General features: G+C 36.3%; 1 protein-coding gene across 9 annotated transcripts in view; it reads right to left on the bottom strand.

The window, feature by feature from the left end:
• Positions 1-904: 904 nt before the first annotated feature.
• LOC126186151 (protein held out wings) overlaps positions 905-20,821 on the bottom strand; it is a 419,545-nt gene continuing 399,628 nt past the window's right edge. The window contains exons 4-8 of one of the 9 annotated variants that reach the window (XM_049928186.1): positions 17,722-17,862; positions 13,335-13,461; positions 12,795-13,118; positions 7,291-7,389; positions 905-4,033 (exon numbers count right to left, since the gene is read on the bottom strand). In XM_049928186.1, coding sequence (XP_049784143.1) covers positions 7,313-7,389; positions 12,795-13,118; positions 13,335-13,461; positions 17,722-17,862 — 669 coding nt within the window. In that variant the 3' untranslated portion in view covers positions 905-4,033; positions 7,291-7,312. Of the gene's footprint in view, positions 4,034-6,012; positions 10,174-12,794; positions 13,119-13,334; positions 13,462-17,721; positions 17,863-20,821 lie in introns of those variants that run through there. The other 8 variants (XR_007537298.1, XM_049928192.1, XM_049928193.1 and 5 more) reach the window with 8 other exon arrangements.

The following is a 20,821-nucleotide window of genomic DNA, read 5'->3' as shown; positions in this document are numbered from 1 at the left end:
TTCAGAGGAACCATCCCGGCATTTGCCTGGAGTGATTTAGGGAAATCACGGAAAACCTAAATCAGGATGGCCGGACGCGGGATTGAACCGTCGCCCTCCTGAATGCGAGTCCAGTGTCTAACCACTGCGCCACCTCGCTCGGTATTATTACCAATATGACAGGCATGTCATCTGGCCATAGATACTTAGTGCTACCTATGCGAAGCAGGGGCGTTTTGATTGTGTTTTACTAAAGTTATTGATTGTAGACAGAGTTACACATTTCCTAGCTTAAACTGCCAATTCTTTTTCTCCAATACTGCAGGGATTGTGATACCACAAGTTATGAAGCTACCCTGAGCTATAGTGGATCTTGGTACCCTACCCAAGCAATTCCTTGGTGTTCATGTAATTCTAAAAGCATCATCCACTACATATGACAGAGAAGTAAGGAAATTTTGTACCCACAAAGTAATAGAATACCTGCAGTTCAATATTTTGTCTGGCTATAGGCTTACGTTTTTGACAAACAACATTGCTTTTACATGGGTATGAACTAATAAATGTAAGGTAAGTGTATCGTGGAGCAAAATTCAAATGTCAGACCTCAAAAATAATTTAATCAAAACATAACTGCTGGATATTTAAATAAATGATTGACACTTCTTTTAGTCTGCAGGTCAGTTCAGAAATGGATTCCACACCCCTTCCCTTCTTCCTCATACACAGAAGTATATTTGTTATGGAACTACTGAACTTCAAACAGATGTTACATTTTGATTATTTGAACAGTCAACCACTTTCTTGTCTCTTTCCATACAATATCTATCATATCCCAAAATGTTACAAACAGAAGCGTCTGATTTCAAAACAATGCTCTGTCAGTCTTTATGTAAGTGTCAATAAATAGATACATAAATGATTATATACACAAATTCTATTCCTTGTGGATTAATCTCTTTTATTACAAACACATATTTTACAGATAACAAAATTTATTCATATAATCATGTATAAATTTTTGTAAACATGAACAGATCTATTTTAAACCCTTTTCTTAAGTACCTTAGTATGTTCATGTCATTCCCTCTAAATTATAATTTCTGAAATGCTCTTTATGAGACAGAACATTAAGTAAAATATCAATAAAGTAGGACAATGTGTATTCATCAAATATATGGCACATGGAAACATACTGCAAAATATAACTCTAGGCCTAATATTTGACTGCAACTTATTGTGCTGGACAAAACCAACATATCCAGGAACTTATAATTATTTTTGCTGAATGCCCTTGTTTGCAGTCATGAGTTGTGGTTTCCCAATAAGAATCTTTTCAATGGCTGCTCTCCCATTTGATGCAAACATTTCATGAAGTATTTTTTGTTAATTCAAAGTCACTATTAATGACTGTCTATATATTAAATGAAGCACAGATTTAATAGTATCTCTGTGTGTTACAATCCATGAAAGCTTGACATCAGCCACAGAATTCAGTCATTTAAACATATAAGTAATACACACATCATCTTTGTTAGGTAATTTTTGTGTGTAGTATTCTTAAAGGCTGTTGCGAAGGGAAAAAAGAAGTAGCCTCTTTCTTCCCAATTCACTAGACCTTCACTATTAGTGACAACTGCGTCTTTGCATTTGTGTGTCTTTGTATGTTTCAGATGCACTGAAATGCACTTTTTTTCTCCTCCTGATTGTGTGCATGTTGATTTAACACTTCCAGTATTTTTGGTACTTTTGGAGTGAAATGTGATAACAGCTTAGGGGATCTTGAAATCATTTGGGTCTATGAATTATGTGAAAAGTACTGTCTAGTTCTTTTTCATTTAATGTCAAGCTTTTACAAATGGAAGGGTAAAGTACCACAGTTTACTGAGTGGACTTCAATATAAACGAACACTGAAACTGCAAATAAGAAATGCACTTTATCACCACTTGTGCACGTAACATGCAAGCACCTTTACGTTAGCACACTCATTGTATAAAAAGACTGATTAATAAAGACAAGGAAACAAGTATTGTAACCTATATACCAGAGATGCTTCTTGGCTACTGTTCTGTTAGCATTCTCTTAAGTAGACTGACCTGTCTAGTGCATAAAATCTTACAGCAGTTTCAATAAAGCTGCAAGACCTTTGTTGTTCTTGTGCACAATATAAAATTGGAAAATATTAAATTCTAAATTACATTTATACTGAAATATAACTATATTACTATTAATAATAATAACATAAAGTATAATGGAAAATACTCAGTAAGAATATTCAAAGAAGAAGAAAGTGGAGAAAAAGAAATATTACATACAAGAAACATATCACACTTGTTCAGAGTGGAAACAAGTACCAAAATGACCACAGCACCTCCACATTAATATGGCCTTCAGCTTTCAGCGCCAAAAGTCAAATACTTACGAGATTACAGAAATTGATGGGATTAGCAAAAACCAAGCCAAAAAGAAAAAGTAAAATTTAAGGATGTCATTAAATTATTCTCACTGAGTATTTTCAATGAAACAATCTGAGGAACACTCAAAACAAATGGTTTAGAAATAGCACACAATGTACTGCAACTTTACTCCTTCTTCAAACAAAAAGAAACAAAAATTGCACACTGCCTGTTCTAGTAAATTAAAACAACTACATCATAAAATATTTTGAATTTTTTCACATCCATTACAGTAATATTGCAACTGTGTTTATAAACTATAAAATTAATATCAACATAGTAGAATCCCAATTAATTACCTATTTATATAAAAAATTCTTAAAAGTTTTATAAATTTATCTAACATAGCATGCTTGCAGAGTGCAGACTACTTATTAAACTCTGAAGTGCAATGCAACAAATTCTGAGGTCATGCAGCACGGTAGCACACTTAATATGGTCCAGAAATATTTTAATATCTTGATATATTGCTTTTTTCACAGCAGAAATATCGCACATTCATTTAGTCTCCGATTGCTGAGCAATGATAAAGTACTGATGTAAATAATCAGACTCTTATATAAGTACATGAAACTGTATAACTTAACACTTACAGTGCACAATTATCATGTGACCAATTCATGCACAAGTCTGTGCAAATGGGATTCCACTAATTTGTGGACGGTCTTTTACTAATAAGTGCATCAGAAGCTGCCAAATATATTCCAAATGAAAAATACTGATATCCTATGCATTAGTGAACTTAATCATCTTGTCATACCTTGTAAACATGAGTCACCATTCTGACAAGGAATATTACATTATAAATCTAAATTACATTTAATATGTTTGAATTTATTTCCCTAATATGAGTAAAATAAATACTCAAAACCAAATTTTCTACTATGGTTTTTTAATTTAATCCTGCAAAATTATAGCAACATATCAGTAAGGAAAAAAAAGTTATTTGAAATCCAATCTATCTGCTTTACAAGGTAGCAACAAAAATTATACTAAGAAAAGTTGTTGACAGAACAATAAGAGATCAAAATGTTTTGCCAGAAACATGTTCTATATTTTCTTTTCTTTTTCCTGTATATTTTTACATTATTTTTTTCTTTTATTAAGAGTAAGCCTTGATCGACTAACACAAATCATAAGACAATTACAATGAGCTGGGTAAACAGATAAAAATTATATTCCAGGGAGACATCATTCACTTACCAACTCAATGATTCTGCGATTCAAAAAGCTTAAGATGTTAAATAGATTTTTCAGAATTTTTGAATATAACAGATCAGTTCCAAAGTTCACTTTTGTTTACGAAACTGATACAAATAACCACAAAAGCTCTCTTACATTACAATCCACAGCCAATTTTCTAAAATGTTAGCAGAGAAACATTTACATGAATGAAATTTTAAGTATATGAAATTATATGACATGACACAAATCTTGCATACATCCATTTGTGTGGGTAAATGAGTGAGGCCCCAGATTACAGTTAGTCCTAAAGTAGTGAGTGCAGGCAACTAGCTCCACCATACGTACGTGCGTGCGGAGATGTTACGTAACACGAGGCGAGGGGAGCTAGGGATCCAGTGTTAGCACTCCAAGCCTACAGGGCCAAAGTTGGTGGACAACCAGGTTAACAAGAAAAAGAGAAAACAGAATGTTAGTATATTTATAGTCAAAAGTTTGATTATTTTTGGTTTTAATGGTCATTAAACCCCAGAGTGATAACATGACTAAGCTCACTGATATGTGGAAAACTTGCCAGCTGTATGCAGTTATTACTTGTATAAAAGTGGAAGAGGGATCCAGCATTACAAGTCTACAACACCACAACCACACAATGTAGCTTCAGTTAATAGGAATTCTGGAGGGAAAATATCAGTGAATTAATTTACATTGTTTTCATTTTGAATAACCTTTTTGGAATTTCTTAGTTACAATTAGAACCACGGGTAAATCAGTTTTTGAAGCAGACATAGCATACAGCTGAGAAATCTTCATATTTAAACAGTTTGGTACTAGTTGCAGCCAATATGCAGCCATCAATAAAAACAGATGTACCAGTTTTTATGCATGACTGCAAATAGGCACACCCATATTCCAGGCAGCCATTTAGCAAAGTAATTAGCTACATTATTCAGGCAAAAAGACTTTAAAAATTTACAATCAATGTGATGATAACCATGCTTCTTCACTAATTTAAGTGACCAGCTGTAGCAAATCAGTGCTGTGAAAATGAAGTATATGGCTGCCTGTCCTGGTCCAAGCCATGCAAACGAGATAGTCAATTGAGAGACGGAGCAAGAAAAGCATATTACATTTGCGCGCAATTGTGTGCTTAAAGCAAATAAGTGCAGGTCTGCTCGTTTGCGTGACTTTCAGAAGTAGCACCCACTGGCAAAAAATTAGTATGTAAAGCCCCTTTTAAAAGTGCTGTGAATTAGAAAATGAATATGAATTTGCTAGTAAGATATATCTAAGACTGAGAATGACTGTACAAAATATCTATCTACAATTTACTGCCTTTCCAGAGTTAATAAATAAAAGAAATTAACTTTCAAAAGTGAGTATACTCTCAAGACAATTTTGTAATACAAAGCATTTCAGATCAGGATAAAAGACAAATTACCATATGTAAGTATTCAACTGCTTTTAGAAAGGTAATAAGGAATATTTTCCTGAGCAACTGAACACCACAAACAGTACGAGCGTGATGCTCAATATTATTAAAATTAAACCCATACTATTATTCTAAACCATAACTAGAAATCCAAGCCTGTAAATACACTATTAATTATGTTAAAATATTAAATAATAGCCAAGTATTAATTATGTAACATCCTGAAACATAAACAAAGATGAGACACGAACAGACTAACAAAGCCACAGTTATCTGAAAAAGGAAGACTGCAGCTATCTAAACATATATTGGACTGTTAGTATCAGTTTACTGATGATGACTTTTCTTTAGGATTTGTTTCACAAAATTATGCCCTACATATATAGTGTCTTTTGTTTTAGTTTTTATGTAAAAATTTTCAGGATGTACTCACTGAAAGTCAATTGCAAATATCTTCAGAGTATAGATTCATGTCATAAACAACTGTGTTATACATATGTACACATGGATCCACACGAAATGATGACACAGTGATATGAAGAATAACTGTTTCGAAATGTATATCATAATGAGAAATGTAAATGTTAAACAATGAGGATAGAAAAATTTGGAAAGAACACTATGATATGTAGATTCTACTGTGACAATTATTATCATTAGTTTTGTGTGTGTGTGTGTGTGTGTGTGTGTGTGTGTGTGTGTGTGTGTGTGTGTGAGAGAGAGAGAGAGAGAGAGAGAGCGAGAGAGAGCGAGAGAGAGAGAGCGAGAGAGAGAGAGCGAGCGTGTGTAGGCATGCTTAAGTGTACTAATCCCATGGTTGCACTAGCCATATTTGTGTGTGATTCTTTCTTGTCTGTGGTGGTCCCCAAATTTATCTCCTGCAGCCAGTCAAATTACTGAAGCTGCTTAAAGGACTTTTTTTGTCAATAAGAAAAGGAATGGAGTGAAAGTAAAAAAATAAATCTTTGTTTGACTTCTGTTTCTTTCATTTATTTATTTCTTTTTCCTGGTATTCTTGTTTGCACTAAACATATACAAATCCATTGTAAAAAATCTCATTGCATGATTCCACAACAAGCATAAATCAACAAAATACAAAATAGTTCACGAACTGGAAAGAATACACAGAATATAAATAACTGTACTGATCAACCCCCCATTTTTATGAAGGCGTAACATAAATATCCTTACAAAACAGGACAACATACTTCACTTTCTTATATACAATTAAAAACTGAGGAAAGAAGGACGTAAAACAATGACACTCCTTCCATATCAATGACATTCATTCAGTATCATATGATGGAAAAATATCACAACCATACGATAAAAATACTATGAAATACTACAAAACATATATAATATCTCAATGAAAAGTTTATACATAAGGAATAGTAAATATTCTCAGTATGTCTGGTGTGTGTATATATAAAATAAACCGTTAAAATATAAAAATAATAAAACTGATCAATATGAAAGAAATAAATAATTCAATCATGAAGTTTATACTTTCTCTGTACACAACGTAAGATAAAAAAGACTGACTAAAACACCTAAGTAAACGATAATTATTTTGATTTTAAAATATTACTGATTGTCACACTTCAAGAAAGCAATGGCGCCACATTTCCCGAATGCGAAAAATTACAGTAGCATTTATTGTTGCAATAAATTGTCATGAACTGGAGACTAGCTGCAGTACTAAAGACATAATAGAAATCTACAGTAACCTACTGTAATATTGTTCTCAGTTTATCTACTTCCCTAAGGTAACCAAAAACTAGGGACTTTTAAGTCCAGTACTACACGTAAATAAAATGTACACTTTGTGTATGTGATGTTTTTCTCCAACTATGATCAAAAAGAGCTGTCCTTCTTTCCTCTTTTCATCCTTCTACAGTGTTCTTGTAAACATTTCATGACTCTTCACACGCATTTCATAAAGAAGTCTTGCTTTGTTTGCAACAAACCGGTATAATTATATTTGAGATGTCTGGAAGTTGTTTTTAAACAGAGTGAAAATTTTATTTCTACTGAAATGCAGTAGAACAATACATTGTGAAGCAGTTTCAAAGAATGCGTTAATAAACAAAAGCAAGAATTGTTTATGACATGTGCAGCACCACTATAATCATTTATCCTCAACATCAAATGACAAAAGTGTGACTTACATTGCATGAAATGACTGCAGTAACTGAAAACACAAGAAAGATTTAAAAGAGGTACAGAGGAAAACTAACCTTGCCATCAGGCAGTGGGTTTTCATGATAGAGCCCCAGCCCTCTGATAGGGATGTTCCCGTAACTGACCCAAATGTCTCCGTTGTTTAGCTGCTGCACCTGCTCATTCGGTCACACAAAACAAATGGACTTTAAAGCATTTGTCAAGATTATGTAGTACTGAAATTCATTCTACAACATGGAAGCAACAAACTGCATGGAATACAAATATTTACACATCTGACAAGTAGATAAACAATGAAACCAAATTATATAAAACACTAAAAAAGGGTCAGTGTAATTTTTCTGGGAAAATGCACCTTTTTTCACATATTGCATGATATATTTACTGTGCAAGATATTACTTGAAGTACAGATTCTCACATGCAAAGTAGGAAAAATATATGAATAACACTGTATTCAGTGAGACACACAAACACACACACACACAGCTCTACCATAGTACTGCGACTGTTAAGTTACTGCAAAACTTTAAGAAAGGGACCTTTACAAATATACAGCCATATTAACACTTAGAAGTCCCAAATTCAGTCTCTCATAAATAAAAACTTCCATTAATTTATGTCATGGGCCTTTTTCTCCATACATGTAATACTTGAAACAGATTTCTGCATAACCATGTCACACTTTATACACAGCTACAAACATATACATACACAGTGTCTGAGGCAATAACAAAGGAACTGACTTTCTTGAAAGAAATTGCTGCCCTATTAATAAATACATTTTAATTTTGTTATAACATAGTTATTTAAAAAAGTAATACATGAGCTACCTCACAAATCAAGATTTATATGGCACTACAGTGTTCAAGCACTCGATAACAAATTAACTGATCATTTATGGAGGAAGCAAGGTAGATAAAATTACATTTTGCTTTCAGATTAGTTCAATAGTAAGTACACATCATCTAAAGAATACTTTATGCACGGTTTTTGTATTCCAGACACCTAACTGTCATGAAATATTAATTATTATAAAACATCTTTAATTATGTATGACAGTTATTCATCCTATTAAGTTTATATGTATATGCTACGTTGAATGCATCCTGTGTAATGCTGTGTCATTATAAATGTTATCACCCATCATATGGAGAATACTGGTCAGTGTTATGCACTTTCCTGCGTTAGAAGTCAATTTTTTTCCCAAACTGTTGGAGAACTACAGAAAAGATAAGTTATTCAGCTTCTGGAGTGTTTACAGAAAAGTTATGCACTCATTTATAAAGTCTGCGAGTTCCTTACTGCAGGAGGTTATCTGTAATTATAGACCTGTTATTTATTGTTAAAGATATTTAATTAGATATAAGAAATGGAACTCGCACTAATTGGTCCCTATAAAGTTAGAAAGAGTGGAAAGCTATGCAGTTTTAATGTAGTCTCACATTTATCAATTGTGAATCTAATACCATTAGGAGATGATAAACTTTAACTGAAAGACTGTATTGTTCATTATCAGATGTATGAAGATATTGTGTGTTACTTCAATTTTATTACAGCAGCTAGGAGATTAATGATCACCACCACCTCTATCTGGTATACACTACCAATATAACTAACGAAGCAGCTAATACTCAATGCATTTCAGTACAATACTTTGCAAGCCCGCCACCTTCACTAAAGATATTCTCATAGCACACAAGTTTAAACAAACAAAAAAGCTATAATATGAATCAAGAAGCTAAAATCACATCCATTCCTCTTGCACACACATGCAAATATCGCAATAATAAAACTACTATATCACACCTTCAAAGTACCCATACAGAGCAGAGCAGCACATATAATGACTCTAACATGCTTAAAAAAGGTAAAGCCATAATTTCCTTTTCAGTTTTATATGAATAACAACAAATCAACACTATTTATTAAATACACACCATTTTTCAGTAAGAGGAGAGAAAATCACCACTTTGGCAATAAAGAACAAAGTACTAATCTTAAAGCATACAAATAATGATTAATACAGCATGACTGCATGTATGTGAATGTTTGATTTGCAGAAGTTATAAAATATATTTTTGTATGCAAGCAAATAATCTGCAATATACTCATTTTAAAAGTATGCAAATTCTTGGGATAATATATCACAGCATCATTTTTAGCACTTTTGATGTGATGTGAAAGTGGTGATGTTACTCTCCCTTTCTCCTTTAACATTTCATTCAAACATCAGTCATTCTACTCCTCTTACCAATTTAAGCACACATCTACTCTTGGCCTATATGCAACATAATGGCTAACGAATGTAATAAGTTTACAAAAGTATATAAACTTCAGTTCATTCATTATGAACATAGTATTGTATTCTATGTCAACTGGTTAAAAGTATGTCTACAATAGAAATTAAGGCAATATAGTTTTATATCAAAAAGACCATGTTAAACTATCTTTCCTGTCAGATCGAAATTCAAGAGTTGTTTAATTGCAGTGGTGGAAGAAAGTGTAATAATATTCAAAAGTGTCATTTAAATGTCATGCAGCAACTTTTATCTGCATCTTTACTGTGCCAAACAAATAACTGGTTCTGGGAATGGACAGTGACAAGTAATTTTGCACCATTTCCCCACTTTTTAAACATATAAATCCTTGTGCATGTGTGAAATACACGTAAACTATAATACACTAATAATTTAATTCACTCTACAGGACAAAAGCTAATATGAAACACAAACACTCAAATTTAAGCTTTGTTTCAATTACAAAAACTGGTCAGGTTGATAGTATAACATGGTCAAAGCTGTTGTCCCAGGTTGAGGCAGCATATGGTTTTTCTCCCTTTCCTGTTGCCGTGAATGCACAAACAACCAACGGCTACCGATGGTCTGGCCATCGTGCATGCAACCAGTGGTTTACACCCCAACCGTGACCCACCGCTGCTCTGGAATGACCAATGGATATCTTGACAAATGTCCATAATTCATACCAACACCCAGACAACAATGTATAAAATTTGCTTCAAAACTGGAGGCTAAACAACCTATGCTAAAGCTATGCACTTCATCACAATGATCTTGAGCAAACAGCAATGTGCACTTTAATAACAATAATAAGAATAAGAATATTCATTTCTACCAACCAGTTATGGCAAAAAATCAAATCCAAAAGACAGAATGACAGTGCAACAAAACAGCTTGCAGAGCAGGCTTGTACACTGTAGTAATTAAGACAGGCATCCTCAAATTTCAGGATATTAATTCAAAATTTGGAGACAAACATGAAGTTTGTCTTCAGTAATGTTTCAAAGTATGTTAAAAGGATCACTGCCCATAAGCATATACTTGCTAGAGCTTCCCAAAACATCACATTTGTACATAAAAACAAAATTTTGCAGCAGTAGTTGTTTGGCCTCCAGTTTACTTTCATGCACTTATGCAGTAGGCTTTGTGAATAACATGCTCGTACACTCCTTATTACCAAGAACACTGAATCAATTATATTAATGAATGTTTATGGAAAATCTTTTTAATGCAATTGGTACTTTGAAATTAAGTACCAAAAGCTAAGTAGACTGCTTGATGAGAACTAAGAACAATACTGCAGCTGCTGTACATTGGACTTTTTTATTATTAGGGTTGTCTAAGCAGACAACAAAGGGCAGAGTAAACTGGAGAAAACCATTGTACCTAATGTGGCAAGAAGAAGCAACAGAAGGAAATTATTATTACCAGTTCAGGTATAAAGATATATGAATGGGTCATATTTTGATTTTATCAGCTCAAAGAGTGTGAGGAGAGTAAGAGAAACTTCTCTTCCAGAATATTTGGAATACATCACAGTATTCTGCTCATATGTGTATTGCTCTGCACTGTCACAAGCTACGAAACAATTTAATATAAGAAGACTTGAAGTATCTCAAATACTTCCCTGAAATAACTTACATAATGAAAACTAGATTAATGAGACTTTCCTCATATCAAAATCTCTAGGCTATTCCAGGTACTAAACATGAAATGCGAATGAAATAACCATGAAATGATAAATGCATTAAAATGTATGTATGAAAGAACATGATAAATAGAAGAAAATGTATATATCAAAATAAAATAAAGACTACATAAATGACTATCCCAGAAGAATATCCAATATAATATTCAATGTCATATACACAATATGGTGATATTCTAAAGCAGCTTAATAAAAAACAATAAACAAGTGTAGAACTATAGTTCAAAACTTAAGTTCATACTCATGGTGTTCCTGGAACATGACTACATAAACATACCACCGGTAATTAGTGAAGTCATAAATACATTATCACCTTTATATGATTTGCAATACTCCTACTTCTTACTGGTCATGACAATTCATATTTTAAATTGCACTGTAGAACATTCTGTACAAATTACAGAACAACAGAATCTACCTATGATTAAAATTTGATCATTGTAGCTTCTTAAAGCAATACTTCAATATCACGAGTGATATAATATAATAGTAAATGAATTCTAGGTACAAGTTCACTAAAGCAGCACATTTCCATTGTCCTCATGTCTCAATCATTTACGCTTAATGTTAGCCCCCAATTCCCTAGCTAATAATATTTGGGTAGAACTGAGACACTGTGAGTGCTTGCCACTCATGGAGAATGCACCATTCAAAAGCCGTCTAGTTCTGACTTTCAACTCATAACAGCAAGTCACCACAGAAGAGAAACCATTTACTGTTAACCTGCTGTGAAATGTACAGTAACAGAGAGAGGGCCAAGTTAAATTTACTATCAACTCACAACAATTAATGGGTTTATTGTAGAAATACTGACTGCTGACCCATAATGAAAGGAAGCACCTGTCAATATTGAAGACACTTGTTAGTAGAGCAAGATAGTGAATGCGAATATGTTACATGCTACATGATTTTCATATAGTCAGTAAGCTTAGTAAATAGTTCAGATTCAAGCCTAAATGTGATTTTTATGAACAAAAAATAGAAATAAAAGGAAACCAAATCAATGTTTTGGCTGGCATATGGGCTATGAAGAAGAGGCAGTTGTCCTGCAGATTAAAGAAAAGTTTATAAAACAGAAGTACAGAACACAGCATGAAACAAATGATCCTGTTAAGTAGGGTGAGAAAATCAGAAAGGACAGCTGGTTATTTTTTAGAATGTTCACTCCAACAGAAAAGAGAATTGTTCAGATTTACACTGGCATCAAATAGCAGGATGTTTAGCAAAAATTCTTCTTTAAATAGCCAACAGTTTTCCAGCACTGTTTTAGCTGTAATTCTGCACAGAATGGACCAAAGCTGTGTAAACAGCTCTCATATCAGAGTAAACATAGGTACAAAACAAATAGAGTTTTAGCACAACAGATAGGAAGGAGAAGAGAGACAAGTGTCTCCAATGGCTCGAGAAGAACAATCTTAAGAAACTTGGCAGGGAACGAGGACTAGATGGAAAGTGCCGGCCCACGTCCGGGTATAGACCGGCAGACCAGCGCCCAGCCGGGACGGAGAGAACAGTGCGGTAGCGTGAGGTGGGGTCAACGTGCAAACAACCCACCCGTGTGGTCAGCCGTGGCGTACTCTGTCAGCAGCGGTGACGCAGCCAAGTAGTTGGCATAGTCTGCGTATGGCGTGTAGATGAGGCCGTGCGGGTCATGAGGTGACAGTAATGGTGCCTGTGGGCCAGCAGAGCCATTGAGGAGTGCCGAAGCAGCTGTAGTTGGCACAGGAAGGCGAGGTGACAGTATGAGTGGTGCACCCAGTGGCGTGGCAGGGGCACGAATTCCCGGTGCAGTCAGGGTCGGCATCCCCGGCGACAAGAGTCGCTGCGTCTCTGCAGCTGCTGCGGCTGTCAGTCTGCGCCACTCCTCATCACATGCCGCTGGAACAAAAGTGACCAAACGGTCAGCCACACAGTCCTATGGTGACGGCTCATACATACACAAATGTCATGATGTAGGAATTTTATAAGTGGAACATTATCCTATTTAAATAAACTACTTTGATAATACTTAAATGAATCAAAACAAATAAACACGATTGAAGAAAGCATCTTTCATTATACATAAATAACAGTTTAGCTAATGCATATGAGTACCTGCTGTCAAGACCGCGATCTCACCTGCAGCAGCTGCTGCCTTGGCACTGGAATCACGGTATGTGCCATTGATTATGGCAAGCTCCATCAACTGCCTCTTCTTCAGCTCGTCCTCACCATCAGCCTGCTGCGAATGAAGACTACTGTCAAGACAAGATCTTGTATACCATCATGCATAGATAGCATTTAGTATAAGCTTGGCAGGCAGAGGACTGCACGTAGTTTGCTTCAGCAAGAGTGATTACAGACAAATACTAAAACATATGGACGATATACAATAAACGGAGGTTCTGAGTCGCAGAAAGGAACAACAAAAAGGCTGTCGGAAAGTTAGCTTTTGGCAAACAAGGCCTTTGTCAAAAATAGCACACGCACACACAAATCCAACTCTCTCTCTCTCTCTCTCTCTCTCTCTCTCTCTCTCTCTCACACACACACACACACACACACACACACACACACACACACACACACACATGCGAGTGCAAACACAATTCACATACACATGATCACAGCTTCTGCCTCCAGCTGCCACAGACTGTGGTCGTGTGTGTGTGTGTGTGTGTGTGTGTGTGTGTGTGTGTGTGTGTGTGTGTGTGTGTTTTTCAGTATTTTTACCAAAAGCCTTGTTGGCCAAAAGCTAACTTTCTAACAGTCTTTTTGTTGCATCTTTCTGTGACTTAGCATGTCCCCTATATGGTGTGTAGCATTTCATTATATTGTTACATTCCATCGATTTTCCATTGTTAGATATTCAATAAGAATAAATTTTGCTTTGAAATAGTGAGTATTTTTAAAGCTGTTCCATTTTTCCAACACTTTGTAAGTAAGAAAAATAATGTTGCGAAAAATGTGAGAGGGTGGGATATGGATGCTACTGTTGTAGAAAGATTCCATCTACTGCACTGTTTATCAGGTTGAAACTAACTGCATCAGATGAGTATTTTAGACAAAGCTGTTATATAAACACAAATCAGGCATATATTTGTTCAGACTGGCTATAATATGGTGATACCGTTACAGCTACTAAATTAGAAGTCTCCAATATTCCTTCTTTTTCCTACTGAAAATAAGGGAATATTGCAAAAATGTCTAATCTCTATATCAAAGAGAAGAATGGAAAGTTAAACTCCCCAGTCCTCCTCCCAGTCAAAACTTAATCCACCCATCAGCTATTCGGATGCACAGGATTCTTTCTATGGTATAATTTGGTGTAATTTTCCATGTTACTATATACAGTTACACATGTAATAAATTCATAAAAATGAAGTGGGTAGTGAACTGATCAGGATATGCTTTGCACAAATATTTCAGTATTTGTCTGTGGAAATTAAAGAGAGGGGAAATAACAGATAAAAGTTAAATCTGTGAAATTCTAAACAAAAACATCAAATTGCTATTGTAGACTTGAGATTAGATGTTATTTCTAAATTGTCCTCATTTCTCAACAATATTACAGAAAGGATAGATTGCTATTCACCATAAAAATGAGATGTTGAGTTGGACACAAACTGTGACATGTTGAATGGGAGCAGCAATATGGAGCGGGGTGGAGAAGGGTAAGGGATAACAAGAGCACAGGGGGGAGGGAGGGAGGGAGGGAGCAGAGACTAGATGGTGAAGTGAGAAGAGACTAGATGGTGGCAGGAAAGATCTGCCAAGCACAGTGTCAGAAGGCTGTGTGGGGGGAGGGAGAGGGAGAGGGGGGAGTCGGAGATGAGAAGAGTAGAGAAGGGAGGAAGGCCAGCAGGTGCATTGTCAGAAAGTAGTGCACAATGCAGGTGAGAGGAAATGAATTGGGAGGTGGTGACAGGATAGAGGAGGTGGTAACTGTTGATTGGAGGATGTGGGGACAGCAGGAGGCCAGAATGTTTTCAGGAGTGGAGAACATGTTGTTAGGACTACTACTACCTGGACAGTTCATAAAAGTTTGTGGTGGAGAGAAGGATCCAGATGGCTCAGGTTGCGAAGCAGCCATTGAAATCAAGCACGTTATGATCATTGCATGTTGTGCCACAGGGTGTTCACTTTGCTTTTGGCCACAGTTTGTGGTGTCCATTAACCCTGGTAGACAGTTGGGTGATAGTCATAATATAAAAAGCTGTGCAATGACTGTAGCATGGCTGGTACACATCAAGGCTGAGTTCACATGTGACCTGACCTTTGATGAGGCAGGATCAGCCTGTGATAGGACTGGAGCAGTAAGGGCTCAGAGGGTGGATTGGACAGGTCTTCCACAGGGATATGTAGCAAGGGGTTGAGATCAGTAGCAGTATAGGGATTGACTAGGATATTGTGGAGGTTTGGTGGGTGATGGACCATCACATAAGGATGGGCGGGACAACCCTCATTCCAGGCCATGACGATAGATAATCTAAGGCCTGACAGAGAATGTAGTTCAGGTGTTCCAGTCTGGGGTGGTACTGAGTAACAAAACAGGCACTCCTTTATTACTGTTTATTGCAAATGGTGCGAGAACTGGGGGAGGGGGGGGGGGGGTTGGGTGCAAAGGGATATGACACAGGAAATGAAATCTGTTTGCATACTAGGACTCACAAACAGCCTGGCCACCCAGGGAGTGGCAAATCTGCAATGTCAAGAACTCCATTACCCAGAATGCTGATATCTCCCAAAGGCTTCCACAGGTACTATATCTCAGATCTAGACTGCGAACAGATTTTTCATACCATATCCCCTCACAATATTAACCTTTCCTTGCCAACACACGCCCGTACCCCATAAGAATAAGCTACTATGGAGTTCCCCCTCCATCACCAAATATCAACCCAGACTGGAACAACTGAACCACATCCTTCATCAGGACTTTGATTATCTATCATCATGCCCTGAAATGTGACATCCTACCTAAGACCCTTCCCACTCCTCCGAAAGTGGTGTTCCACCACCAACCCGACTTCCACAACATCCTAATCGACACCTTTGTCAATTTTATCCAAAACCCTTGCCACATGGATCATAAGCCGGTGGGAGAGAGAGCTGTAAGATGTGCCCAATCCACCCACCCAGTACTTCCTATTCCAGCCCTGTCACAGGCTTATCCTATCTTATCGTTCAGGGGCCAGGCCCCCTGTGAAACCAGCTGTGTTATCCACCAGCTCCTATGCAATCATTGCACAGCTTTTTATATTGGTTTTACAACCAACCAGCTGCCCACCAGGATGAATAGCCACCATAAACTGTAGCCAAGAGCACAGTAGACCACTATCACACCATAAGCAGCTGAACATAACTTCTTTGACTTCAATGGCTGCTTCACAACCCAGATCATATGGATCCTCCCCCTCCCCCTCCCCCACCAGCTTTTCCGAACTGCACACAAGGGATTTATCCTTACAACACATTCTCCAATCCCAAAATCATCCCAGCTTCAATCTACAGTAAGCTACTGTTCCCACACCCTCCACCCAACAGTTTCCACTCCCTCTGTCCTATCACCTCTTCCTGATTCACGTCACCTCACCCTCACTGTGCACCCACTATTTTTTCCCTTCTCTGCTCCTGTTCCACCTGTCCCCTCCCCTCCCCACAGCCACTAGACAACGCATCTGGCAGCCTTGCCCTGCCACCATCTAGTGCCTGCACATTCTGCCAGGCAGTGCCAACCTCTTCCCCCCCCCCCCCCCCCACTCATATCCTGCTATTCTTTCCCCTTCCCCACCCCCACTCCAGATTGCTGCTTCCTTTCACTCAACATGACACAGTTGCATTCCGGATGAGCGGCCAGAGATACTGGTCATTCGTGTAAAGTGTGCTTGCTTGTATGAATTTGTGTGTGTTTTCCTTTCGTAAGATGGCTTTGGCCAGACACTCAGATTGTGAGTCTTTTCATTGTGCCTCTCTGCAACTCAACATGCCATTCTTATGATGAATAACAATCTACCCTTTTGATAATATTATTGACATTCCAACTCAGACTTTCCATTATTTGAGCTACATTTGTGTGTGTCACACATATAATCAAATTTCCAGACAATACTCTATAACTCTTCTGTAACACATATAATAATGAGGTTTTTTTGACATGTAGAACAATTAAGTCTCCTCCAATCTACCAATAATATGAAACAGAGAAAGTGCTCTATTCTTATGGAGATAATTGTAATGCAAACAAATTTACACTGGCATGTATTCTGAAGCAGTACACAATGGCAATTATAGTATAAATGTATGTTATGAAATGAGAGAAGTCAAACTAACAGGAAATGCTATTAATTGCAATACCCTATGTGGTATCTTATGCTACAATTTAGAAAGTGACTAGCAAGAAAGGGGCACACTGCAGAGCCATGCATATCACTGCTGCAGCAGCAGTAGCAGCAGAGTATGCAAGCCTGCAGTGGCCCACAAGTCGGAGTTGACTGACCACGGGAACGAGCAGCTTCTTCACTTCCTCGACGGCGCGCTGCATCTTGAGAGTTGCCCTGTTTTCTGTGTCTTCCACAGTCAGCAACACGTGCAAGTCGTCGTTTAGATGCTCCCAGTTTGGCTTGCCGCGGTTCAGTTCCTCCTGAAAATTTGCAAATTTTCACTTTCCATGACCTCCAGGCAGTGTGCCAGTAATTTGAGATAGGTAAAAGAACAAAAACTATTAATATAATAGTAAAATTAATTCTGATTAAAAAAATTAAGTAAAGCACTTAAAATCAGTTTCATGTTCATGCACAACGTACCAAAACATCCAACTAAAATAAAGTGATAGAATAAACACTGTGTACTGCTAATCTTTATTTCAGTTAACATCTTGTATGTATGTGTCAAGATTACTATGTATTACTTTTGTATTGCTGAGTGAATTTCAAATAAAATCTACAAATAAAGAAAAAAAGCAAAATTGATAAGCTATGCTGTTTTGATTTGGAAAGCATACTTACTTCCATAGTTTTTCATTCTAGTTCATATACCCTTCTCCATATCCTGTTACAGAGAGCAGCTTGAAAAAGGATAGTTATTTCTGAGTGATATATCATAGATGACAATGACAGCACCAATAAATCAAATTGCCATTAATGTGCTACTAACAAGATCTGTGTTGTTCAGTGTTACAGCTACTAATTTAACTTTTATGCACTATTTTCCATTGTTACACAGCAAACAGCCGCTATATTTCTACATAAAAACCAACCAACACCTATTCATAGTTAATAATCACTGATTCAAAGCCTATTTTTCTCTCTCTTCATTGCGTATGACAAATACGCCCCCACCCCCTTTATTAAAGTCTGTGAGTTCTGAATGTGGGTCAGCTTAATAAACACATATACAAACAAAAGGTTTGAGTTATACAGAAAATACTTGTATGTTTTTGATTCCATTGTGTTCTATTCTCCATAAAGAAAGGAAACATTGGGATTTTAACAATGGGAGGAACAGCATTTTTCAGTATTGAAGATATGCTTCCATTCATCAATATCTTGTTCTTATGTCTCATGGGAAAAAAGGTAAAAAAAAAGCATCACAATAAACTGTTCCTACAAGAACTTAATGGCAAAGTTTGCATGGGTAACTATGTCTATGAATGCAGTGCAAAGGGATTGGAAATAAAAAGACATTTGTCAGGACTGTAAACTGTATGCCATATTATAAGGCAAGTATCACATCAGTGTTGTTATCTGCAACCATTTTAGAGCTGAACTGCCTGCATACTTAACTGGATTACATGATCCCATACCATGGTCACTAAACCTCAATTCTCTGAATCACTTACTACAAGAATGAAGTAAAATCACCTACTTGACTCATTAATTTCACCAATGGTATTTGGTATTTGTGGACCAAATTGTCTTAGAGGAAAATTAGGCATACCATCAAATCACTTGCCATCAGTCATAGATAATAATGTACAATATTTTACGTAACATGGCAATAATTTACAACTGTTAATAATTGTTCAGTGAGACCACATGGGATTTTGTTTAGCAACATCAAATAAAATTAATTTATTAAACAAATATGATATTAAGCTTTTAATATTTACAAAATATGCATGAAAGCTTTTCTGTTTAGAATTATGTATGAAAGATTTTTTGGGAAAATGTCATTCTACACCATGCTGTGAAATGCTATGGTGTCATTATCTATAAAGAAAAGTTCTGCTCTTGGGTATTGTCTTTGGTCTTGGTAACCAAGAAGTTGTCATGGACTGCTTGTTAAGGTTTGCATTAATTAACAACCATTACATTTAAACATCTGGGGCATTGTTATATTTTCATCCACAAACTGACACTATAGTCGCAACTCCTGATTTTTTTTGCTGGTCTGCGGTAAATGTGGCTCTCAATGGCACACTGCTTGGTGAAACCTATAATTCACAATTGTGTCTGTTTCAGACAATCTACAGACATATCATGTTGTTGTTGTTGTTGTTGTTGTTGTTGTTTTCGTTAAGTTCACTCCAAGGCCTGGTTTGATGCTAGTCTATCATCTCCCAGCCTCTTCACCTCTGTATAACTATTGCAACCTCCATCCATTTAAGCTTGCTTATTGTATTCAAGCCTTTATCTCAATCTACATTTTTTTCCTCCGAGTGCTTCCTTATGTTCCCAAACCGAAGAGAGAACGAGGTATCAAATACGTCAAGGTGTGTGCTACCAACCATTTCCTTCCTTTTGTCGATTTGTGCTATAAATTATTTTTTCCTCCGTTCAGTCCAGGACCTCCTCATTTATTATTCAGCATTATTATATTAATTTATATTATTTATTTTATATATTATATTTATATTATTATATTATATTTATTATACAGCATTCTTCTATGGCACCCCATTTCGAAAGCTTGTATCTTCATTTTGTCTGAACTGCACGTTGTTCACATTTTGGTTCCATGCATGCCTAGATTCCACTTCCTAACACACAAATTTATATTAGGTGGTAACAAATTCATTTTTTTCAGAAATACTTTTCTTGTTACTGCCAATCTGCATTTTGTATCTCCCTCCTTCAGCCATTATCAGTTATTTTGCTCCCAAATAACAGAACTCATCTTCTACTTTATGTGTATCATTTCCTTATATAATTCCCTCAAGTACTGGCTTGTTTAATTTGACTATGTTTGATTATCATCATTTTACTTTTATGGTTGTTCATTTTATAATCTCTTTCCAAGACGTTCATTTCTTTCAACTGCTCTACTAAGTTATCTGCTGTCTGACAGAATTATAATGTCATCAGTGAACTGCAGAGTTTTTTTTAATTTTATTTTTTATTTCCTCTCCCCAAACTTTGTTCCCTTACCAAATTTCTCCTTGGTTTCCCGCATAGCTTGGTCAATGTAAAGATTGAATAACATCAGGACAGTCCTCAACCTTGTTTGAATCGCTATTCAACCACTGCCTCCCTGTCGTCCTGTTGTGTCCTTTGATTCTTACAACTGCAATCTGGTTTATGAACAACTTGTAAACAGCTTTTCAGTCTCTGTATTTTATTCCTGCTACTTTCAAAATTTCAGATAGTGTAGTCCAGTCCACA

Source organism: Schistocerca cancellata, chromosome 1 (assembly GCF_023864275.1).
Source record: "Schistocerca cancellata isolate TAMUIC-IGC-003103 chromosome 1, iqSchCanc2.1, whole genome shotgun sequence".
Lineage (NCBI taxonomy): Eukaryota > Metazoa > Arthropoda > Insecta > Orthoptera > Acrididae > Schistocerca > Schistocerca cancellata.
This window is presented reverse-complemented; position numbering and strand designations above follow the sequence as displayed.